Here is a 25,899-nt window from a genome sequence, read left to right as displayed (position 1 = left end):
TCTTAAGCTTATAGGTTATTTAAAGGTAACTAAGCTTAACATTTCTCCCAGATTATTTCTATCACACTACCAAATAAATACAGTGCTTATGCTTTTCAGGGTCATCAGTGCAGCTATTTTTTATTTTTGTGTCATCTCCCTGGCTGCTCTCCTCTCAAAAAGGAGAACGCATAACTATTTATATTTGTTTTACGAGTGGCCTATCCGCGGTCCACAGCTGTAGCACTAGACAACTACAATAACCCTTGTTAAGGTTTTCAGCTTGTATATGTAAAGAGTTCAACACTGATATGTTTGAGTATGGAGTTTGCAGGGAAGACTGAACAGTGGAAACCACACCAGCTGTGGTGTTAGTGTACAGCTGTTTTACATCCAATATAATTTCTAGCGAGCATGAAACCAAATGTATGCAAGCCAGTTGTTGAGAAACAGATGGCTGTTCTGATTTAGAATTCCAATTTAAATTTTTGGGTAGATTCACTTTTGACGGATCCAACGGCTCGAGGCTGCTAACCAAATTTTTAATGGAGCTGGAGCTGATATGATTCACCAAGTATAGGCCTACACAAACGTACGAAGATTAGGAATTGTACTTAAAAGAAAGTATTTGGAGAACAACGTAGGCTATAGTCATGTACATAAATATAAACTGCTTGAAAACGCAGCAAATGATACAAATGGTTTACACAAAAAAAAAGATGATCTAGCCGTATTCCTCCAGGATCATTTCCAATTGCATTTCACACTGCCTATTTGCGCACGTGCGAGGTTATTACTGTACGTATATCCAGTTATTCACGGGGATAGCGGGTACGGCAACACAGCTAATACAATTCTAGCAGGCGTAGACAGAGTGAATTCAAAAGCTACCAAATGCAGTTTGGACCCGGCGAGTTTGAGCTTTAATCGGCAACACAGGACCCCTTTCACGGACGTCACCCGTCGGTATTCGAAACAAAACGTAACGAAAAAAAGGAGACGGGTCCAAGTGTCTCTTACCTAAAATACCTGGCCGGGTAGGTGGGCGGTCCTGGGCCATTGGTCGTTTAGGGGAACGCCTTCATATCACTATCGCCTTCCACCTCAGGGGCAGGTTCCGATAACTTTAATAAAATATTAAGCTGAATTTGATTGGGTTGTATAAGTATTTAACTGTAAAAGTTATTTCGACATACTTTCTTCACCGACCCTAGTCAGGAATTTTGAAGAATAACCATAGCAAACACGATTACTTTATGTACCGGTTACAGGAAGATGATGGATCATTTCTCAGTCGTGGCATCGAGGGAACTCGCAACTGCGGTACTGTCCGATTCTAATAACCTGCACTCACTTCGAGTTTTTATTTTTTTATATCAATTGGGTATTGGAATTGTATTTGTTAATTATGTTTAATTGGGATGACAGATATACCATCCAGCCAAGTTACGCTTTTCTGCTTCTGCTTTTCTCCGTTCGTTTGCGTGAATGGACGGGCATTGAAATTCCGAGGGTGCCCGCTAGTCGTCAGTAGTGTTCTATGGGAATGTACCGCGATTGTCCAGGCGTCGAGCGGTCCCAGTCCGAAACTATCACACCGCGGGCGGTTCACACCTCATGCATGGTTAACAATGCACCAACATTTGTACCTATGCCTCCGCTATATGCAAATAGGTTGTTAAATCCCCCAGTGTCATCTATTGGTTTTGATCTCACAATCACGGGTGTCTGGTTTAAGTGATCTGGAAATCAAGAAGGGAAGTGGTAGATAAGGGTGGAATGTTGAAATTAACATGCTCATTTGGGAGCTTACAAAGGGATACTGTTTTATATCCTGAGAGAGAGGGGAGGAAAAAAAGGACAGAGAAAGTAAAATCATTTTCAGCTGTCCTACAATAGCAAATCATTTATTTTTGAACACTCCTTTGATTTCTACATCATTTATCATAATCTGAATTGTGAATTGATTGCACATTTACCAAATACAATTAATTTAGCTTTACTTAATTCAATGATAGGGCATTTATGTCACACCAGTTCTTCAGAATGTTCAATTCCCTTTCAACTGTATCCAAGAACAAACTATTCCCAAAGCAAAATAAATTAGTGTCATCTGCAAAAATGCAAATTTTAACCATTTGGGATACCTTACAAATATCATTTATATGTGGAAAAACAGTTTAGGGCCCAGTGAATCTTGAAGTACTCTGCAAGTAACCTTCAAGGGTTTGGATTCTTCTCAATGTAGCTACTCAACCAGGAGTAAGCTGCCCCTCTCTAATAGCACATCTTTCTAGTTTCTTTATTAATAGGCCATGATTAATAGTGTTTCATGCTTTTTTTTTTAGATCTATAAAGACTGCCATAGTATATTCCTTATTACCTACTGCAGATTTTTTCCTTCACTAGTTCCATTAATGCCAGTGATCTCAAAGGCCATACTGATGGTCACGCAATAAGTTATGCTTATCAATCAAATTATCAAGTCTCGGGACTAATTTTACAGGGGAAGCACAATCGCTTGAATGGGACCTGAAATTATGGCATGTGTTCATCAGGTATATATTACATTACTCTCATTACGCCCTCTGGAGGAGAAGGAGTGAACTTCAAACTGAAAGACTAAGTACACCTTGGGGAACAAACCACACTTTTATTCTTTTACACAAACCTACAGAGGGGGAGGCAGAGACTGATGTCCAGGATCAAACCATCATTTTGGAGTGTTTCAAATAATCAAACCGTTACAAAAAGGTCACTTGGAAAAGACACTGAAATGTACTACACAACCACCAGTCGTTGAAATACTGCAGTCCACTGTGCGTTTCGGTCTGAGGGACAGCGGATTATGCCGGAAAAAAGTGAAACAGGAAAGCTTGCTGCCCTTCACGATGCAACACATGCCATTCTCCTGAGTGCAGGTAGAACCATTAAAAAAACAGGACTTTTCAAGTAGGAAAGTGGAAAATGAACAGCACATCAGACATTCAGCCCATGGGAAGAACAACGCCCAAATAAAGACAGACAACAGCTGATAAATACATAACCTACAGTATGTAACAACCAGTGATGATAAATGAAATGAGGGAGGGAGAGAGGGAGAGAGGGAAAGAGAGAGAGACAGACTGGGCCCCATTGCTTTTCCTCTCACAGTGTGATCTGTGGATCCAAACGCTGTCAAACTTGCCGCAGATTTAATGCATCAGAAAGGTTTACGGGTACCTTTATAAATAAATACACCAAAGTCGGGCCCCATCTTCAGTGATGCTCCAGTATACATTCAGAGTACAGTTTATTTGATAAAGAGCGGTTCAACTGCTGAGCAGAGAACAAACAGGCCCAAGGTGAGTTCAGCTGCTGAACTGCGACTCTGCCAGGGAATAAAAACACACCTCCAATACTGGCTCTGCAGTAAATGTCCAAAATACACCTCCGGTGAAGAGTCTTTCGTTAAGCGCGTGCCTTTCTCCACAAGTCGGTGTAGTCCTTTGTTCCTCTGCTTTCAGCTAGAAAACGTGTTTTGCTGATTCTGTGCTCCGCTCCAGTCTACAGCTCATCCTGTGTGCAGAAAAAAAGTTTAAACCTTATTAAAATTTTTTATTTATTTATTTTTTTTTTAAACAATCAATAAAAACATTTACCTTGCCAACACCTAACCTGGAAAAGTTCTGAACAGGTCTTAAGAATCTTAGCAGACCTTCTCCGCCTGATAAAGAAACCACTGTAAAGATGCTCAAACTGTAAAGATGCTCACACTTTAAAGATGCTCACACTGTAAAGATGCTCAAACTTTAAAGATGTTCACAGTGTAAAGACGGTGACTGCAGTGTACACTCACTGCACCCAGAGAGAATGGCTGTTGACATTAAAAAGCATTCGGTTGAAGCTCCCCTTCTCACAATGAGATTAAAAGCTTTGGAAAATTCACCCCCCTTTTGTAAGAGGCTCACCTTGAGTTTGGAGGACTTGTCCTGTAACCATGGAGACAACTGCTGGAGCCGCTGTCGCACCACGTCAGCAATGACGTTCGCATCTCGGCTGTTAATGTACTCTCCTCCCTGGTCTCGCTGTGACATCAAAAAACACAGGTGAGCTGCCAGCGTATTAGCGCTAACTTACATGAATAGGCCACTAGTATAACAGTGCTAAATTACACAGATGGGCCACTAGCGTATTAGCACTAAATTACACAGGTGAGCCGCTAGTGTTTCAATGCTACATTGCACAGGTGAGCCGCTAGTGTATCAGTGCTATTGCTATCTTGTCCCTGGATAGGGGCATCTTACCTTGTTTGTCCCCAGGTAGGGGTAGAAGCGCACGGTGGGGTAGGCCCTGATGCCTGCATTCATACATGTCTGTGAGTGAGCCTGGCAGTCCACCTTCCCAGCCCTGACGCTCCCTTTCAGCATCTGTGCACAGAGCATTACACACAGCCCAATTCAGTATCATTACACACAGCCCAATTCAGTATCATTACACACAGCCTAATTCAGTATCATTACACACAGCCCAATTCAGTATCATTACACACAGCCAAATCAACTTCCCTGTACTGGATAGTAAAGAATCATTCTACTTGAATACAGCTTGTTTTGTCACACATTTCCCTCAAATATCAAAGCATAAAATGTGACCTGCGTTAGAGAATAAGAGCAGGGTAGTAATCCTACCCGAGCTAAAAGCTCAAACTCCGGGGCAAAGTGCTGGCAGGGCCCACACCAGGGGGCGTAGAAGTCCAGCACCCAGTGCTCTTTCCCGCCCAGAACCTTCAGCCTGAAGTCCTCCGGGGTCAGGTCCACAGACGTCCTGGGGAGCGACCTGACAGAAAACAGAGATTAAATAAAGAAAACGTGCAGGAGATCCAGAACCCAACCGCTAATAAATGCTTTTACTCCATTTTTTTCTTTTATGCCTTAATTTTGGAAAGTGTGATTGTAACCCATCGGTAAGCCACACAGCCAGGACGGGTGCAGACATCTGCAATCCCACTGCAGCACGGTTTGGGAATCCTGGAGAATGCGCAGGTATGCGCATCGTGTTCCTGCAGCTCCCTACATGCATCAGCACCGATGCAGTCAGGACTCCATTACACACCATGGGGCTCCACTGAGTGCATTTTAAGCCAAGCTCTCTCAGGACCACCCAGAATGCACTGTTAACAGTGCAACGTTCAGCTGAAACTGAAGAGTCACTGCTTACCCCAGCGCCCAGGTCTTCAGAGAGTGGGCATCCCGGTTCCAGCCATTGTAGCTTCTGTTCAACAAGACCGACACACAATTCATCAGCTAGAAGTACAAATACACCAACACACAGTTTATCAGCTAGAACTACAAATATACCAACACATTCAATTCATCAGCTAGAACTACATATACACCAACACACTCAATTTTTCAGCTAGCACTACAAATACACCAACACTCAATTAATCAGCTAGAACTACAAATATATCAACACACTCAGTTCATCAGCTAGAACTATAAATACACCAACACCTACAATTCATCTGTTAGAACTACAAATATAACACTGAATTTACCATCTAGAACTACAAATAAATAAACACACTCAGAGGTCGCATTAACACTGGATTCTGCATGTTTTTTAAAAAGAGCCAAAACACAGGGGAAAAAATGCACTGCATTCTATAAATACAGGTATTCTGAGGTCTTTTTAAAGAATGCAACAGGCAATGACCCAGATTGACCACAACAAAATAATTACTCCTGTTTCTTTGAGCCAATCATCTTTCATTTCGTCTGACATTTGTGTTGCTTATTGATCATAATTTTTACACAGCTGTTGGTAGCATTGCCAGATTCAAAGAGAAAGCGCTTAATTTGAATGAAAACGAGATGTGATATGCTCCAGCTAGCTTTTTAAACATTCCTTTGATTTGTTCTCTGTGCGGGTCATCATTGTGGCCTATTAAAACTCAAAAAGAGTTGCTGCACGCAGTAAAAAAAGAAGGCTAGTAGTACTGAGGTAAGGTTGCTGTCTATATGTGGAAGTGAACTCCGAGTTAGCGTATCACAAACTACCTCCTCCACAGCAAGCCGTAGATGGTAAACTAAAATTATATCAAAACATTATTTGTAGCTTATTTCATCCCTCTTCTGTTACAAGTGTCATAACAAAACTATGAACGGCATGCATTTATTGTGCTATTGTGATTTGGCATGTTATGGAAAAAAGTTATCAGAACGCAAGTATATCAGTGTAAGAAGCAGATTCTGAAATGTCCTGCGTTCCAAAGACGCAGCATTCCATGGGCTAGCATGACCACTGACACTCATTAGCTAGAACTACAAATACACAACACACTCAATTCATCAGCTAGAACTACAAATACACCAACACACTCAATTCAGCAGCTAGAACTACAAATAAACCAACACACTCAATTACACTCAATTCATCAGCTCGAACTATAAATACACCAACACCCAAAATTCATTAACTAGAACTACAAATATATCAACACAGTCAATTAATCAGCTAGAACTACAAATACATTAATGCAACTCATCAACTAGTAGAAGGAATACACATTTAAACAGGCTGGCCTGAACACACATTAGACCCGCGTAAGGCATCAGGGGGCAGGCCGAGGTACTGACTGGTACTGGTTCTGGTGGGAGGTGCTTTGCGGGAACAGCCGAATCTCGGGGTAGGCTCGGACGCCCTGATTCTGGCAGAAGGAGTGGTGCTTCTGGCAGTCCACCGTACCCACGCTGATCAGCCCATTTAAAAACTGGAAAGGTTCAAAGGTCACGCGTGTTAACAATACAGCTTATGAAGCCTTTATGGAGGTGTCACATGGTTGTTACGTAGGGCCCCCGGTAAAGGGCTGAGTCGTTCCCCTCGTACCCGCGCCATCCTCCGCCACTCAGGCAGCAGCGCCTGGCAGGGCCCGCACCAGGGGGCGTAGAAGTCCACCATCCACGTCTCGCCGGGCTTCCTCCTTGTCACCAGGGCCTGGAAGGAGTCCGGCGTCAGGGAGACCACTGCCGGGTTCACCAGGTCCTGGGGGGGGGGGGGGGGGGGGGGCGACAGGTGGGTCAGGCCATGGAATAGTTTTTGTAATTATGTTTTTACCCCTTTTCCTGGAAAATGGTATTTAATGGATGCTCAGTAGAGTAGCTGTGTGCACATCCAACCAGTATTTGGCCAGGTGCAGGATAAAAGTACATGTGAAGGTTGAAAGCAACCATTTAATGGATGCTCATTGGTCCAGTGAGCACACACAGGAACGTGCTCTCCCCTGAGGTGCCTGACGTCAGCTGCTGCTTCCTTCTCACACCGCAGAACACAGTACAGTAAGTCAGACTCGCACAGACACAAGCTGGAGGAAGACTCGAACTGACACCGGAACTGCTGCGCATGATCATAGCTGTCCAGAAACGCCCCGTCTGAACCACGTGTCACCCCGGAGCGGGCAAACGGGGTGAGCCGTCAGGGGATATGGGGGTACGGGGAAACAGGTACAGGGGTACGGGGAAACAGGGGTACGGGGGTGCACTCGTCCTCCTCACCATACCTGGATGAACTCCAGAATGCCGTCGGCTGAGTGGTGCCCCTCATATTCGTGGATGCTGGACTTGTTGAAGATCACCGTAGTGGGGTACGCGTGAATATTGTACTGCAAAACAAGAGGGTAAAGAGGGAGATTGAAGGTCATGCACTTAATTACAGGGCCTCCTGAATTCACTAACACTCTTAAAAGACTAATTCAGTTTGAATCCTGAAATGAGTTTACATCATGAAATGAGTTTAATCTGAATTAAACCCGAATGAAAGGTAATGCTAATGAGACGGTGATCGTTAAGCTCAAATCCACACAGCGTGCGCTTAATGATCAGAAGCCCGAATACTGCGATGAACGCAAAGATGCTACATGCACAGAATTAGCCACCCTTTTAAATTATTGCTCCGCTTGGGTGAACCCCATCTGTGCTACGCCTTTCCGAATCTGGCAGGTTCAGCAGACTGGGCGACCGAGGCCAGGTGTAAGAGCAGCGACCGTGACCTCGTAGCCGTCAAACAAGTCTGTCGACATCAGAGCAGAAGAGAGGCCATCTCTGCACAGAATCTCCAAATGTCCTGTCCATATGTTCCACTTCCCCAGCTGAAAACCTGAGGGGAAAACCCATCTCTGTTCTCCAGCGAGTTTTCATATTTTTTGTGTTAACTCCAGGCAGTATGAAAGCCTTGGTTTTGGTTAAGAGGAAATGGAACCCCAGACACAGACACGGTACTTATTTCAAACACCGGTGACATCCTGGATAGGGCAGGGGAACTTCCACTTAAACAGGATCACAGGTGCGATACAGGAACTAAAGCAAACAGTGGAAGAAGCCAAAGTACACAGCACACCTCCACACTGAGCTCTACTGCGTCCTGATCACACTCAATACACCACAAAACAGCATTTAGTTAAACAGCTCAAGGCATAACGGATTCATTCTCTCTGTGTGACTGCCCAAGGCAATGTATGTAGAGAGATATCGGCAGCCAAAGGTACAAATTTGTAGTTCCTAATTTTTGAAGAACTACAATACGAGAGTAATTTGAATTTAGATATACCTCCGACGTAAGCTAAGGTGGCGTTGACCGAACTCACGTCAAAGTGAGATTCAGAGGAGCTGAAACTGTAAACGGTATTAGCTTAGCGTAGTGGACTTGCTAGCTCTCCTGTGCTCTCTGTGGCCCTTTTCTTACGAGGATCCACTGTCTGCGGATGAGGCAGGGAACATGGACGGTATTCACAGTCGGAATATAGGCGTACCTAGTGTGCAGTTCATAGTGTGCAGACATACCTCTCTTGTATAACTCATCATTTGTTCCCGAGTCCAGTTAATCTATCAGCACCAGAGACATGTAGCTTTATATCTTTGGTGCTGGTAAATGAATCGTAGTGGAAAGAATAAGCAGAGTCAGACTCTCCTTATTCAGTCAGATTGTGTGTGTATCTTTCACTGAGGGAAGAAACACCCGGAAGTGTTTAACCCATCTCAGAACCACCACCCAATGGGCTGAACTGAGAGCACAGTCATGTCTATTAGTCTGCTTTCCCCCTACCCACAGTGAGTACTGTCCTGTGTAGGGGACACGCAGAGCGAGGCAGCGCTGGCCCTGGGTTCGAGCGGCGTTATTTCGCCCTGCACGCTCACCATGCTGCAGAGTCCCTCGTGCACGGTGCAGTCCAGGGTCCCAAACTTCAGCTGCCCAAACAGCTGCACCGAGGCCTTCCTCAGCTCGGGGAGCAGGGCACGGCAGGGGGGACACCACTGAGGGGGACAGAGAATCATTAGGCTAATAGTTAGCCAACGTCAGATGGATAGCTAGCTCACTTGGCTACCGTTAACCATGTTTACATCTTTCCTCACCGCTCGTAGCTACCTAATGCTACACTGAATGTAGACTTAAACTTAACCAAATCTGACCCCACCCCTGCCCCAAGGAGCCAATCCTTACATAGTCCAAATTTGACCCCGCCCCCTGCTCTAAACACACACACACACACACACACACCTGATTCTGACGCTGCCCAAATCTTATCCCTCCCCCTACCCCAAACACCTAATCCTTTCCCTACACAAATCTTACCCCGTTCGCCAAACATGTGCACACAAACACACACACACGCTCACACACACACACACCCCTGACACACACACACACACAGCAGTACTCACGGGGGCGAAGAAGTCCACCAGCCAGGGCTCCTTCTCGTGGCTGGGGAAGTTCTCGGGCCTCAGCGTGGTCACATGGGCGCTGACGCTGTCCTTGGCGAAGGCCACGATGTTGTACAGTGCATCCTTGCCTGGAAGAGCCACGACAGCAGGGCGTTACCGGGGCTGCTGAGGAAACGGGGCCGCCCCCATTCACCTGCGCTCTGGCGCGGGGGGCCTCACCGTGGTGGATCTCAAAATCGCTCACGCCCAGCCCTTTGAAGACGGCGATGCAGGGCTTCTGGATGTAGAGAGACCTGCACAGCTCCGCTTCCGACACGCAGTCAACCTTCCCCACCTGAGAGAAAACAGACCGCCATTTTACTCCAGTAAAATTCACAAGCCCCTTTGGCCCAGCAGGATTTGCACTTGTTCAGTTTGGATCTAGCCTAATGCTCTACAGAAATTTGCATAGGACGTCCTGAATTATACAGGTAATAAATCTTTTACAGGTTATGACAGTATGCTCAATGATACTACACACATGAATCCTCCAGCTCCTCTTCTTTCTTTAAGTGTGCTGATTAGAGTCGGTCCTACCTGTATATGATACTGTTTCAGAAGTGCCTTCAGCTTCTTGTACTCCTGCGAATCCAAGTCCTTCTGTCCAAAAGTGAAGCTCACCAGCCAACGATGGTGGGCCAGCTTAGCCTGTAAAACAGGTGCAGTAGAGCTTACTGTGCAGCAGCACTGACACGGTTTACTGTGCAGCTCTAGTGTGGATTACTGCGCAGCACTGACAGGGTATTACTGTGCAGCACTGACAGGTATTACTGTGCAGCTCTAGTGTGCCTTACTGTGCAGCAGCACTGACAGGATTTACTGTGCAGCAGAACTGACAGGGTTTACTGTGCAGCACTGACAGGGTATTACTGTGCAGCACTGACGGTTATTAATCTGCAGCACTGACAGGCTCACACGCACCTCGAACGTTTCCGATGTGAGAGTCTGCAGCTCTGGCAGGCGCTGCAGCACTTGACTGTAGATTTCTCTCGCATCCAGACTCTGGAGGAACTGTGAACACATGACCCATTTTACAACTGATCCAGTTATACAGCTGAATAAAAGGCACAGGGCCCAGTAGAATTTTTGTCCACAAAACGTTTATGCTCAAACGGATATTTCAATATTTCTAGAAATAATGTTTTCAGTTGCTTGGGGGATGCAGGCTATCGCTGCAAGAGCACAGAGCGCCATTTTCACTTATTTTTATTCTCTTGTGTTGGTAGGCCTTCCCAAGTTTCCGGAACTTCTTCCTCTGCAGTTGTCAGTCAGACAGGGGTGTAGTACAAATTTGGATTCGCTACCACCGCCATCGTGGTATAGTATTTCTAAATTTTGACCTCAACTAGGTACCGAAGTATCTGTTGCTGTGACATCCCCAGTACCCAAGCATAGTTGGAATGAGCCTCTGGGTGCCTCTCCCTCTCATCCCTCCTGCTCCCCCTCCCTCTCTCTTCCCCTCTCACCAGCACACTCTCTCTCTCCCACCCTCTATCCATACATCTCTCTCTCCCTCCCTCCCTCCCTCCCTCTCTCTCCCTCCCTCCCTCCCTCCCTCCATATCTTTCTCCATCCTTCTCTCTCTCCCTCCCCCTCTCACCAGCACACTCTCTCTCTCCTTCAGGGTGCTGCCCGGGGGAAAGAAGGCTGTGACGCTGGCCGTCACTTCGAAGCTCTCGCACAGCCCAGAATGCATGGAGCAGTCCATCCAGCCCACGTTCACCAGGCCCTCCTGCAGCCAGAAACCAGGGCAATGAGGGCACACACAAAGACATGCAGGCCAGCTACACAGGGAGGCGTGACCAGGTACACAGTGAGGTAGCCTTAAGGTGGCACGGCCAGGTAACACAGCAAGGTAGCCTTAAGACCAGGTACACAGTTAGGTAGCCTTAAGGTAGTATCGCCAGCTACACAGGGAGGTGTGACCATGTACACAGTGAGGTAGCCTTAAGGTAGGATGGCCAGCTACACAGCAAGGTGTGACCAGGTACACAGTGAGGTAGCCTTAAGACCAGGTACACAGTGAGGTAGCCTAGAGGTAGTATGGCCAGCTACACAGCGAGGAGTGACCAGGTCAGACCTTTGGTCAAACACGTATTTGTTTGGGATTCAAATACTTTTCTACGCTTTACTGATCTTGGTGATCTGGTGTCTTGGAACAAATGAAATACTCTCAAAAAGTACAAACCCCGCCTTCTGGTCATATTGGCAGGCTCAGTTACACCAGGCAAGATCAACAGAGCACAGAAAAGTATTTGAATCCAAAATTTGACCCAGGTCTGGATCAGGTACACAGGTAGGCACCCATAATGTGGCATCTCTTAAAAAGCACGTGTGGGATGTGTACTGCTCCAGGGCTGATGTGCTTTAAAACAGGACCAAGCTGTTCTCATTTTATTTCTCAGACCTACCAACATTCCTGCTAATTTCTGCCTCGTTTGTGGGGCCAAACAGTCTGTAAAACAAATCAAGAACAAAGAAGGATAAGGACCTTCAGCACAAATACACATTTCATCCATTTTTAAATGTCAGCTTTTGCAACATGTAAGTGATGTGCACCGATGAATTTTTAAATATTACACTCTACGTTTCAGAACTTCTTGTATTAAGAATATATACTACACGTTTCCAGTAACTGTAACACACTCCATAGTTTTTCCAAAAGGGCAACAATTAGGATATTCACACTTTCAGTTTAATTTTACTGTCATTAAACTTAATTATGCATCCATCTGTCAGGTACATTTATTTGCACAAAGCATAAACCTTTGTGCCCCAAACTGAGGCTGTTTATACCTCCGCTTTCGCCACAGAAAGATATGATCCATCCTATCCGGGAGGCAAAGGCATTTTCAATCTCAGTGAAGATATTGCCTGAAACACAAAGGACAAAAACTGAAAGCCTTGCATTGTAACTGTAAAAGTCTGCTTAAGAAGATTTTATAATCAATATTCCCATTTCCAATAAGTTGTGAATGGACACATTTACACATGAATACAGCTCATGTTTCTATCAGCAGTGCAGAGTCCTGTACGTGTGCAAGAGCATGCAAACAGCACTCACCTTGCCACAGCTCTGTGACTTTGCTCTTCACAAACTGCATTGCAAACTTGGTCAAACTCTCCTTTGATCTGTCTCCATAGTATTTTTCAGCATTCTGACGGGTAACAGACGAAAACAGTGGCACAGCTTCCCAATTCAGTCAAAATAAGAGTCAAATCCAATAGACCTCAGTGCATTTAAAATGCACTCCAAAACCAGCCTTAAATATGTAGAGGCTGGAGTAGCCATTGAGTAAACCTACCATTCCAGCCTTAAATATGTAGAGGATGGGGTAGCCATTGAGTAAACCTACCATTCCAGCCTTAAATATGTAGAGGATGGGGTAGCCATTGAGTAAACCTACCATTCCAGCCTTAAATATGTAGAGGCTGGGGTAGCTGTAGAGTAAACCTACCATTCCAGCCTTAAATATGTAGAGGATGGGGTAGCCATTGAGTAAACCTACCATTCCAGCCTTAAATCTGTAGAGGCTGGGGTAGCTGTAGAGTAAACCTACCATTCCAGCCTTAAATATGTAGAGGCTGGGGTAGCCATTGAGTAAACCTACCATTCCAGCCTTAAATATGTAGAGGCTGGGGTAGCCATTGAGTAAACCTACCATTCCAGCCTTAAATATGTAGAGGCTGGGGTAGCCATTGAGTAAACCTACCATTCCAGCCTTAAATATGTAGAGGCTGGGGTAGCTGTTGATGCCTTTGCTGCGGCAGAGCATTCCGTTGTCCCCGCAGTTGACGGCCCCGATCCTCATCACCCCGTCCATCTCTTTAGCAAACTCCCGCCACTGAAAAGCACAAGGAAAACTGTCTGGTGATATCGCTGTAGCCCCTAGGTGACAGAAAGTAAGCAGTAAACAGGCCCTCACGGCCCCAAAAATTCTACGAAGCGGAAAGGCCGGGGGCTCACCGTGGGGGCCAGGTCGTGGCAGTGCGAGCACCGGGGGAAGTAGAAGTTCACGAACCACAGCTCTCCAGAGTTCACCGCTGCGTCTGGGGAGAGAACCATGTCAGCTTTTACTGCGGCAGGGACTGGAGCCAGGGACACTACCGGCATGAAGTCACTCACCAGCAAGGCGGACATTTTGGAGAGTTAACACCATACTTACCAAAGTCTCCTCTGTCCAAAGTGATGATCTCCTGGTCATCATCATAAATGCCTGTGCAAACAGAGACATCAGAACACACACAGGTCAGTATATTTCATACTCAGGATAATACTTAGTCAATGTGCAAACGTTTGGTGAGATGCTGGTTAATGAAGGATTTCTTAGATGCAAAAAGTTCCATTGACCATTAACAATAAGTCTTGGACTGACATGCCTTCATCAGGGCATCATTTGATACCAAACAGCAAACTGGATTAACAATTATTTTCATGCAAAAGTTTTTACAGTATTTTAAACTGTAGAGCAATACCAGCTTTTGGCCTGTCTACACCAACTCCACAAAACATTGGGGTTGAGAGCGAGAGCACAGAGGGAAGGAGGGAGGAGGGAGGGGTGACAGAACCAGAAGTCACAGGTACAGTACATAGGCAAAGCCAGCGATGGGGGGGGAAGTCCTGTGTCCGTCATTTCCGAACAGGAACCCACCTTAGATAAAGCTAGCCCTAACTGCAATTTTATCATAATTTCAACAAATTATTTTGAATTGTTGTTTCCTAAAGGCCAGCAAAGGTATTTTTGCTAAATAAACTGAATATGACTTGAGGGCTGTCCTAATGCGGTTACAGGAAAAGTTACGTACACCTACAACTACCTAAATCTTAACAACGACCAAGCTATAACATTCTACTACTAATGACTATTAACAAACAACTCAAATGCCAAATAGACAGCTAAAGACCAGCATAGAAAATGGAACTGGAACAGAAAAAGACACTGTCCAGGCTGTCACGACTGGAGTCGCAGGCGATTTGAAATGAGCAGGGTAATCAGCTCTACGTTACGGATGTGGGCTGGGCTCCAGGAGAAACAAAAGGAAACCTAAACTTTGCATGGCTCTTTTTTTTTTTTTTCCCCCCGCACAAAATGCAGTGGCAAGGTTTAATTAAATTTATTTATTTATTTATTTTTTTTATCAATGGGACTAATGCGATGTATCAAATGGACACATGATGCTCTGCATTAGAACTCAAAAAACGTGATTTAGTGTTTATTACCCCTTTGCATAACCAATAAATAACATTTCGGCAAAATGAGTTAAGACATTTTCTTTACATTTGCGGTTATCTTATCGCATGCCCTAATTGCTAATGCATACCACAGAGGTGAATATGTGGCAAGCTCAGAGTAAATAAAGGAGGTGGCTAAACTGTGGAGGGTGTGGTCTGTGCACTTAAAGCTGACACACCCCAACACGCACAGGTGACCTGTACCCTGGGTAGCAGGTGCCTCCATTCTTTCTGAGCCCATGAGCCACTGTTTCCCATTCCATTACACAGCAGTAGCAGCACCCCGCTGCTCCAGGGATGGATACGCTGCCGATGCACTGCCACATGCACCCACGCCTGTGCCTTAATCAGCAGCAGTATTCATAAGGGCTCGCAGAGTAAGCATGCTGATCTGGAATCAGTTCTCCCTTTTAGCTCATGATGGATCAGGTCTGGATTTGGACCAGGGGTGCACAACTCCATTCCTGCAGAGCTGGTATGTATGCAGGTTTCTGCTGTCACCAATTCAGCTAATGAGCAGAATATGCTTATGCTGGTTTAACCATAGATTAGACCATAATAAAAATGTTTCATGCTGGAATACAGAAACAGTCTTCAGATGTCATTCAAGAACATATCAAAAACTACACTTAAAATACAAATTACTAAATGACTGGGCTAATTAAATAATAAAGAGCAGAAGTTGACATGAACTCCAGAAACAGACACGCCCTCCTTGCCCACCCCTGAATTGGAACGGTTCTATTAGGAGACCCTTCATAAATACAGGCCTGGTCCTTATTTCCCACGCTGCGTGTAATGCTAGCTGCTCTGCCAGGGGGGCCCACCGAAGTCGTATCTGTAGTAGTTCCAGCTCTCGTAGCGGCCTCCCTGCTGCTCGTCCTGCAGCCCCTTCTCCCCGTACTTGTCGTACTTCTTGCGCAGGTCCTCGTCCTTCAGGACCTCGTAGGCCCGGTTGATCTTCAGGAACTTGTCGTGGGCGCTTTGGTCGTTCTGTGTAACGGTCACAAGGGAAATCAGAGTGGCTGTCAACGCAGTGGCCCGCCGCTCTGTCTCTCTGTGAAAGAGCTTTTACCCCCGCATACTCACCGGGTTCTTGTCGGGGTGCATGGTGAGGGCCAGCTTTTTAAACGCCTGTCGGATCTCTCTGGTGCTGGCTTCTCTGGATACCGCTAAAAGCTTATAATAGTCTTCGTCTGAAGAAATGACCGCTACCAAGCATCCTACTATTAGCAAGGACAACAGCGTTCGGTTCCAAGGCTTCTTGTGAGCATGACCGGGCCGTTTTGATTTTAAGTTCTCCATGGTGCTTTGGGCTTCTTTTTTAAAATGTCTACAGTCTGTCTTCAGACCTCAGTGCTGTTCTTTAGCTGGATTCACAATTCCTCATCTTCAGGTAAACTGCACAAATCTCCAACTGAATGGACACACCATTAAGACAAAAAAGAGGCAATAAAAAAGGAGTCAGTTTCAACGTGCATAGCCCACGGTTTCACAAGTCATGAGGACACTCCTGCATAAGAAATTAAAACACTGAAAGGTCTCCCCCAAACAGCAATCAAAAGTATGGTTGCTTATCGTATGCAACAGATGAGGTTTTTGTTTTCTTCAGATCAACTAAAATGAATTTACAGTGTTCTCTTAGTTAAGATCTCTAGGTAATTATTGTTTTTATAAATTTGGCCTAATCTACGAAAACAAGGCATGTGCAGCGATAAATTGGCTAATTTACGATACATACTCCATACAGACGGTTCCCAAGCTATATGAACTCACAAGCTAGCTGCACAACGAATAAACACTGAGCAAAGTTACAGTCAGCATGAAATTCTTGCTAACTGTGCATCTGTAATATTTATAAATAACATAACTAACTCTTTGCTAACTGTCAGGTTACCAAGCTAATAAAAGTTATAAAAAGGATAGACCTAAGCTAACGCACCGTGTGTGGTTTTCTGTTAAATTAGCCTATAGCTAAGCTAAGTCTTCTTCTGTTACAAACTATGTTTAAATAGACTCACGTGGTTAAGAATTAAACATATTTTCAATTACAATTAAGCCAGAATAATTAATCGGTTCTGAAACAACAACTAGCTTAGCCTTTTAGGTTGTCGATTCTTGTCCGGATACACATCCTCCTCCGCCTGCGCCGGTGTGCCTTTGCGTGTGTGGGAATGAGTTCACGCTGCCAGTCACACGCCCCTGCTTCGATGACGTAAACACGTTTCGCGACTGCCACGTTCACCACAGCCGAACCGCCCAAGAGTACATAGCCGAACCAAAGCATAGATATTTCACTTCAGTGATTTAACTGGACAGACAAGCACGCCTTCAGTTTACCTAAATTTGTCTCGGAAATAAGTCTGTACTGGGCATGTTGAGGGCAAAACATTGGAGCCACCGTTAAAGTGAATGGGGAATATCAAACTTTTGAAGGCAAAATAAAACATCCCTGATCGTATTTTGAAACTCAATTAACGACCGTTACGTTTCACATGAAAAGCAGATTGCAAAAATATGTATTATGTCGTAAAATATGCATGTGTTGATAAATATTTAACCCAAAACTCATGTACCAACACAACCATTGTTTCAGAAACTTCTGCACATAATGAAATTTATGATCACGAAAGATGGACCGATTAGGTTTGCTTTGGTTGTTAAATCACCTTGATTTTCTGCATTGAATTCAACGGGCAGCAAGCGCTTTTGCCCTCAAGCATTCGCAGTAGAGGCTGTTTCCCGTTACTTCCTAGGCTTCACCGCCTAGACACACCTACCCTCTCCAGTTCCTATGGACGCTCCACTGAACTGTAGTTAATTGGTACGTTCTATGAACCAAATCCGTGCCGCACCACCGCAATGTCCTCATTATAACATGTGAATCTTGTCGTAAAATTCACCGTCTTTGTGACTATTCCATAATAGCCTGACGTCAGTACCATGATGCATTGCCGCTGACGGTGTGCGCTACGCTCTATTTCCGCCACTATTTGAAAGCTGATTATTGTCGTACGGCCAGCATTAATGTCACACGTATTTCAGTTGTAGCACTTAAATCCGTGATTTTCCACGTGTAAAGTTATATACTCTGTATACCACTGGTATCCTGTAGCTGATGGACTTCCAAGGTTGGTATTGTCCTTGTCAAGCTAGCTTTGCTTCGTCAAAGGTTTTGCCATGTTGCTAATAAGCTACATTGCTAAGTTAGCTATATAGCGAGATTAGCTCGAAACGCACGCTCCCATGGAAGTTGCTTAAGAGCACCAGTGGCTGACTTAAACTTAAAGTCTAACTAGGTGTGCTGTCTGTGACTTGATAACATAACTAGCCAGATGTAGCTATGTACTTTATATATCTGAAGGTAGCTAGTTTAGGTGGCTAGCTCATCGACGTTAGCTGGATTGTTGAAGAGCAGCGTAGTTGGCATTCTTTCGAACTATTTAGCGAGAGCGGGCGGATTCAGTCTGGGACCTTGCATTTAGGTAGCTTACGTTAGCTGTTACCGAATATTGTGTTCACAGGCAGTAAGTAGACTGCTAGATACCACCACATAACTTCCTGTAGCTAAGTAACCAACTAGCTAACACATTTATTTATTTATTAATTAGGTACGGAGCCAATGACTTTGGGGTCTCCTACCTCACCCAAGCCTGGAGCACAGTTCTTACCGGGGTTTCTAATGGGTGACATCCCGGCACCCGTCACCCCTCAGCCACGATCCTTCGGTGGGAGTGCAGCTGGGCTGGAAATGAGAACGACTGGCTTGGCAGGTGAGGCGTGGTTCACTCTTCCCAGATTTCTTATGTACCGTACTCATCTCTCTGTTCATCCAGATGTGAACATTGAATCAAAAGTCCATATTACGGATGATGGTGCATTATTCTAAATATGAATGATTTGAATCTAATTCTTTGTTTTGCAGGGTGATAATAAATAAAAACTTACTGTACTGATGAGCAGTATGTACTCAGCCCAAGTATAGTATTGTACTGATGAGCAGTATGTACTCAGCCCAGGTGTGGTGGTGTACTGATGAGCAGTATGTACTGAGCTCAGGTGTGGTACTGTACTGATGAGCACTATGTACTCATCCCAGGTATGGTACTGTACTGATGGGCACTATGTACTCAGACCAGGTGTGGTACTGTACTGATGAGCAGTATGTACTCATCGCAGGAGTGGTACTGTACTGATGGGCACTATGTACTCAGCCCAGGTGTGGTACTGTACTGATGAGCAGTATGTACTCATCGCAGGAGTGGTACTGTACTGATGGGCACTATGTACTCAGCCCAGGAGTGGTACTGTACTCATGAGCAGTATGTACTCAGCCCAGGTGTGGTACTGTATTAATGAGCAGGACGTAATTATCCCAGGTCTGGTACTGTACTGATGAGCAGTATGTAATCATCCCAGGTGTAGTATTGTACAGATGGGCACTATGTACTCAGCCCAGGTGTGGTACTGTACTGATGAGCAGTATGTACTCAGCCCAGGTGTAGTATTGTACTGATGAGCAGTATGTACTCATCCCAGGTGTGGTACTGTACTCATGAGCAGTATGTACTCAGCCCAGGTGTGGTACTGTACTGATGAGTAGTATGTACTCAACCCAGGAGTGGTACTGTACTGATGGGCACTATGTACTCAGCCCAGGTGTGGTACTGTATTAATGAGCAGGACGTAATTATCCCAGGTCTGGTACTGTACTGATGAGCACTATGTACTCAGCCCAGGTGTGGTGCTGAACTGATGAGCACTATGTATTCAGCCCAGGTGTGGTATTATTGTATTGATGAGCACTGTGTTCTCTGTGCAGGTGGTTCACCCCCGCAGCCCGTGGTCCCCACGCACAAAGATAAGAGTGGGGCCCCCCCGGCGAGGAGCATATACGATGACCTCACCAGCCCGGGCATAGGCGCGTCTCCTCTCAGCGCACGCAAGCAGGTGAGCGCCTGCGGCCCCCCTTTGCGTTTCGGCCGCATCGGTAACCTGGCTGTGTGTGTTCACACCGCTTTAGTCCTGATTCGGTTTGATCCAGTTCCCCTCTTTCCCTCCAGCCTTTCACCGCTATGCAGTCTCCTCTGACCGGCTTGGTAGCCGCCACTCCAGCCACACGTAAGTCACCTTCACGTTTTCAACATACAAAAAGCCAAGTGACTCACGCGTACAAAGCACTGTCTACAAGTCATTAATTAAAATCTAGGCCTGCCATTAAAAGTATTGATATCATTACATTACATTACATTACAGGCATTTGGCAGACGCTCTTATCCAGAGCGACGTACAACAAAGTGTATAACCATAACCAGGAACAAGTATGACGAAACCCCTAGAGAGAAGTACCGGTCCAAGTGCAGGGAACAACCACATAGTTCAACTTGGACCCTGAAGGTTAAACTGATTAACACCAACAACAAGAACGGCAACAACGCAGTCTATGGAAAAAAGTTGCGCCAAGTTACATGAAACAATCTTGGCTATCTTAGCTCACACAAATGAAACAAGCTGTATTCCAAAGCAATGCTATCCAATGTGTCCTAAATAGTTTCAAAGTGACTTGGCCCTAATCCCATTTAGCGAGCAGAGCTATCGCACGTGGAACTGAATGGTTGGTATTCCTGGAATGTGAATAATGTCACAATGTTCACATAGTACCACTGTATCGCCGTTCTTCACGTGCGATTGGATTCCTCTGTAATTTCTGTGGATGAGTCCTAGCAGCATGTCAAATTGGCTTAGTTTGCCTATCAAATTGTCCATTCAAATTATTGCTGTTCTTCTAGACTGAGCCACGTGGTTCAAACCAGATTGATGAGTAGTATTAGGACACTAATTCTTGAACAAGGCCAAACTTAAATATGGTCACTATTCTAATATTCGAACTAGAGTAAATGATTTAGCCAAGGACATTTCATGCGTAAAAAACACCTAAATTAAACCTGACATGATGAAGAATGTTTAATTTAGCCTTTTTCATCTTTTCAGTTGTGTATATAAATATTAATCTTTATTATTATTCTGTTCAGCTGTATTATAATGTATTATTATAAAGTAGGCTCATTTGTGTTCCAGCTGATGACCCCATTAGCCAGATTATCTGAGGCTTCATGTTTGCTGTAAACGGGTTTAACCGTCATCGCTGTTCTTTCGTTTCGATTTGACAGTGTCTAACGTGTTCAGTCCCGCCAGCGCGGGGGTTCAGAGGGCCCCGGTTCTGTCCCCGGCCCAGGTCGACCCTTTCTACACCCAGGGGGAGACCCTGTCCTCGGACGATCGCCTGGACGACACCTGGATCACCGTTTTCGGGTGAGCTCCTCCCAGACCCTCTCATCGCGGTAACCGTACTGAAATGTTTTTTCCAGAAATATGTTTCTAATTGTAGTGAAGATTATTAAATATAGTGGTGCGCTTTATTTTTTTTTGTTTCAGTGATGGCAATATAAATCGCATATCGCCAAAGAAAAAAACAATTTAACGGCAAATCACATTTTTAATCACCGCAAATTTCGTAATGTACAGCATTTGCATCTGAACCGGCCATCACGTGGTCCATTGAAAAGCAAATAAAAATAAAAATCTCGTAATGGTTCTGGGTCGAGAATTGGGGATTGCAGAATTGGGATGTCTGTGACCCAGATGAACGGTTTTGGGGCGCGTTGCAGACGGTAACGGCCTTCTCTCGCGCTAACAGACGGCAGCTCTTTGCTTAACGCGCCAGAACGCTAAGCCATTGGCTCTGCTTTTAAATGTGAATATCCTCTAAATCTGAGAGGAGTTATGCCTGGTATGTTTTTACAGGTTCCCCCCGGCATCAGCCTCTTATATCCTCCTGCAGTTCGCCCAGTATGGAAACATCCTGAAACATGTGGTAAGAACCGATACCTGTACAGTGTATAGTATACACTATGTTCCTGATGAACGGCTTTAAACATATTGGTAGAGTGGATGCATGTATGTGTTAGTCTTTGTGATTGGCTGTAAACATGTTGGTACAGTGGATGAATGTATGTGTTAGTTTCTATGATTGGCTGTAAGACATGTCTGTTGATTTTTTTCTCCACAGATGTCAAACTCTGGAAACTGGATGCACCTTCAGTACCAGTCTAAGCTGCAGGCCCGAAAAGCCCTCAGCAAAGATGGAAAAGTGTTTGGAGAGGCGATCATGATCGGGGTTAAGCCTTGTATAGACAAGGTGGGTCTGAAGCGTGTGATGTCATGTATACATGTATACATACATGTGTGATTTTATATATATATATAATATACACGCAAATATACGTTTGTTGTCAGTGTCTGGGCATACGTACACACATAATTACAAATTGTCATTGTACATATGTACAAGTGCAAGTGTGTCTATGCGTATGTATTTTGAGTGTGAATGTGTGTGGCAAACTACATGCGTGTATTTTGAGTGTGACTGTGTGTTTGGCAGACTGTACATGCGTGTATTTTGAGTGTGACTGTGTGTTTGGCAGACTGTGTACATGCGTGTATTTTGAGTGTGACTGTGCGTTTGGCAGACTGTACATGCGTGTATTTTGAGTGTGACTGTGTGTTTGGCAGACTGTGTACATGCGTGTATTTTGAGTGTGACTGTGTGTTTGGCAGACTGTACATGCGTGTATTTTGAGTGTGACTGTGGGCTCTTTGGCAGACTGTGATGGAGGGTTCAGACAGGGGCAGCTCCTCCTCGGGTTCGGTGTTCACGTCCCCTCTGAAGGGCGGGAACACGCCCAGCCAGCCCGTCTCCACCCCCCGCTCCGCCATGAGGCCCCTTAGCGCCGCCTACAAGGCCTCCAGCAGCGACTACCAGGTACGGCCAAGGGGCATGTCTGAGAGATAACATTCATCTGAGATATAACATTCAGCTCTCTACAGTGAGGTAGCATTCTGCTCTCTTTAATGAGATAACATTCAGCTCTCTACAGTGAGGTAGCATTCTGCTCTCTTTAATGAGATAACATTCAGCTCTCTACAGTGAGGAAGCGTTCTGCTCTCTACTACGAGATAAAATTCAGCTCTCTTTAATGAGATATCATTCAGCTCTCTACAATGAGATAACATTCAGCGCTCTACAGTGAGATAACATTCAGCTCTGCAATGAGATCACATTCAGCTCTCTACTACGAGATAAAATTCAGCTCTCTTTAATGAGATAACGTTTAGCTCTCTACAATGAGATAACATTCAGCTTTCTTTGAGATAACGTTCAGCTCTCTACAATGAGATAACAACGTTCAGCTTCCTTTAATGAGAATATTCAGCTTTTTAAAATTAGATCACATTCAGCTCTCTACAATAGGATTACATGCAGCTTTCTGCAATGAGACTTCAGTTCTCTTTAGTGAGATAACAGTGATGAGATAACATGCAGTTCTTTATAATGAGAGAACATTCAGGTTACTTTGAGAACTTTTTTTTTCTTTCAATATTTACCAAGATATGGAAAACCTTACCTGTGACATGTCGTATAATCAAAAAACACAGAATGGTCCTGATAAACCAATGTTAATATTTTTCTGTGTTTTTACATGTCTGTAAGGGTGGCAGTCGGCACATTTGATTGGGCATTCCAAATGTGACAAAAAGGCAAAAAAAATTGCCTAAAGTGCAACTTTTTCCTGCAGTTTTTAATGATGCGATGTCCCTTCTTTCCATAGGTGGTTTCTGACAGACAGACCCCAAGAAAAGACGACAGTTTCGTTTCTAAAGCAATGGAGTACATGTTTGGCTGGTGAATCGCTGCCTGTGCAGATCATGAAAACCTTAAATATTTAATGAGCAAAAGTAATGCTGTCAGGCTTGTCATTTCAACGCTGCCGGGACACAGCTGCTGTTCCTTAAGACTTCTAGATACAGATGGGAATATCGCACTTTATCTTATGGTTGGTGCAGGCTATGGGCTGCAGGACATGAATAAGTGATCCATTGTATATGTTGTCTATGATTTGAAGGCTAAGCGGAAACTTAGCATGCAAACAGAAACAAAGTCCTGCAAACTGAAGAGTGCCATGTGGTCTGTGAAGCATAAGGATTACCAAAGCCAAGTGAAACCATGAACTGGTGCAGATGGCTACTCAGGTTTGAAATTGTGGCCAGAATTGGAAGAATGCAAGTGATATCAGGACTAGGTTGTTAATTTGTCATTATGGCATAAAGCAAAATAATTACATTTTTAAAAATGATTTGCTTAAATTGGAATGGTTTTCTGAATTACACTTTTAAAAATTGCCAATTATTCAAACTCCTTCAATGTTGGCATGCAACTCTTGTACTTTTCTTTTCTTTTTTTTCTTTTCTTTGTATTTTTGTATTTTTATAATGGCCCAAACCTACAGACATCAGGAGATTCCACTAGTACTTTTTCCTGTCTCTTATCTTTTTAAAGCTGTTTGTATATAAAATTTGTGTTTCAAAATAAATCTGTAATAAATGGTGCATATAATGATCATCTGTGGGATCTCGCTAGTTCTTTTTTGGATTGAATGAGAAGTGGTGTAGCAGTATCTGAGAATTCACAAGGATTTCAGAATTTCAGTGCTTAAATCTGTGGACTGTAGCCCTGTCCCTGGAGAGCTGTAGTTCATTCTGCTGTTACTTGCACTAAAATTCAGGCTGATGATTGCGCAGTCTGGTTTTTCTGTGTCTGAGTGGATGTTGTGGTTAAGGTGAACACAAAAGCTCTAAAGGGTTTATGCTGGAGCTCTTGTGTAAATTCAGTACAGGCTGCATGTTTGTAGGCCCCTTGGATAATTTATCAGTGCATGCTGCAGGTTTGCATGCCCCTTGGATAAATTAGTGCAGGCTGCAGGTTTGTAGGCCCCTTTTGTAAATTATCAGTACAGGCTGCAGGTTTGTAGGCCCCTTGTGTAAATTATCAGTACAGGCTGCAGGTTTGTAGGCCCCTTGTGTAAATGATCAGTGCAGGCTGCAGGTTTGTAGGCCCCTTGTGTAAATGATCAGTGCAGGCTGCAGGTTTGTAGGCCCCTTGTGTAAATGATCAGTGCAGGCTGCAGGTTTGTAGGCCCCTTGTGTAAATGATCAGTGCAGGCTGCAGATTAGTAATGATCAGAACACCGGGGCAGCAGTTTTATATTGTGGCACTTAATGCCAGTTTCTGTAAAAATAAACGTTTGCTCTCCATAAAGTTCTTGGTGGTGTAATGTGCATAGTTTTGCAATGTCCCATTTAGAAATGTATTAGAAAACATGCTTGTACCTTTGCTTGAATCTTGGATGGGGAGGATGGGTGAGATGTGGAATGTATATAATTCCCAAGTCCTTAACCTCGGTGTAACATAATGCACGCACATTAATATCAGTTTGATTTCTTTGGTTGCTTTGTCATCTTTCAAAGTCCACCAGATGGCAGTATTAGTCATCATTTTCTTGCCCGAAAATCATTTGAGCATTGGCATACTTCATTACGTATGGACTTATTTGGTTTATTGCTGATGTGTTGCTTTCACTCCACATGAATGCATTCTGCTCAAGTTCAGTATTACTGGATGAAAATAGTTTTTTGGGGGGTGTTCATTGTTCACCTGTCTGTGAAAGAGTTGACCATTTTGGTTTTAAGAGTTGAGTGTTTCATTGGACAGGGAAGTCTCAGAGTAAGAAAAGACTATGAACCTTATAATTGTTTAGAGAAAAACCCATGTAGGCAGCTCCAGAAAATGGATATGCCAACATTATGTACAATAAAAGTGTAAATATAAGCAATTCCAGTATTTATGTCTATATTAAAGCTCCCTGTTTTAGCTTCATATAATAAGCTTGCATTAGTTTGGTGTAAACAACACTGACCAAAGACCGTGAGGCCCAGGTTAAATGCACAAAGCAAGTGCAGACGTACTGTAACTATGGCAACAGACAAAGACGAGTAATTAAACAGATTGTATCTGCCTGGTAGCAGAGAGAGTTTGCATCCAAGCAAGGTGCA

General features: G+C 44.3%; 2 protein-coding genes across 5 annotated transcripts; one reads left to right on the top strand and one right to left on the bottom strand.

Moving 5' to 3' along the window:
• Nucleotides 1-2,614: 2,614 nt before the first annotated feature.
• dnajc10 (DnaJ (Hsp40) homolog, subfamily C, member 10) lies at nt 2,615-17,750 on the bottom strand. 4 transcript variants are annotated; one of them, XM_035393676.1, is made up of 23 exons: nt 17,730-17,750; nt 16,039-16,366; nt 15,777-15,942; nt 13,883-13,933; nt 13,684-13,766; nt 13,430-13,561; nt 12,781-12,874; nt 12,513-12,590; nt 12,128-12,171; nt 11,317-11,448; nt 10,638-10,727; nt 10,254-10,364; nt 9,897-10,011; nt 9,678-9,805; nt 9,153-9,269; nt 7,520-7,621; nt 6,850-7,005; nt 6,600-6,733; nt 5,179-5,232; nt 4,650-4,797; nt 4,266-4,388; nt 3,930-4,046; nt 2,615-3,537 (listed from the first exon to the last, which is right to left on the bottom strand). In XM_035393676.1, exons 2-23 carry the CDS (start codon nt 16,252-16,254, stop codon nt 3,526-3,528), a joined length of 2,403 nt encoding a protein of 800 aa, XP_035249567.1. In that variant the 5' UTR covers nt 16,255-16,366; nt 17,730-17,750; the 3' UTR covers nt 2,615-3,525. The 4 variants fall into 4 exon arrangements, with proteins under 4 accessions (XP_035249567.1, XP_035249566.1, XP_035249565.1 ...); XM_035393675.1 differs by lacking the exon at nt 17,730-17,750 and adding an exon at nt 16,892-17,187; XM_035393674.1 differs by lacking the exon at nt 17,730-17,750 and adding an exon at nt 16,971-17,187.
• Nucleotides 17,751-17,905: 155 nt separating this feature from the next.
• LOC118214108 (nucleoporin NUP35-like) lies at nt 17,906-24,409 on the top strand. Its single transcript, XM_035393678.1, has 9 exons — nt 17,906-18,080; nt 18,561-18,722; nt 19,772-19,899; nt 20,013-20,070; nt 21,120-21,261; nt 21,754-21,823; nt 22,019-22,147; nt 22,613-22,771; nt 23,619-24,409. The coding sequence occupies exons 1-9, from the start codon at nt 18,068-18,070 to the stop codon at nt 23,694-23,696; spliced, it is 939 nt and encodes a 312-aa protein (XP_035249569.1). The 5' UTR covers nt 17,906-18,067; the 3' UTR covers nt 23,697-24,409.
• The last annotated feature ends 1,490 nt before the right edge of the window (nt 24,410-25,899 follow it).

The sequence above is a fragment of the Anguilla anguilla genome, chromosome 15 (assembly GCF_013347855.1).
Source record: "Anguilla anguilla isolate fAngAng1 chromosome 15, fAngAng1.pri, whole genome shotgun sequence".
NCBI classification, from domain to species: domain Eukaryota; kingdom Metazoa; phylum Chordata; class Actinopteri; order Anguilliformes; family Anguillidae; genus Anguilla; species Anguilla anguilla.
Note: the sequence above shows the minus strand (reverse complement) of the source record. Positions and strands in the feature narration are given on the sequence as shown.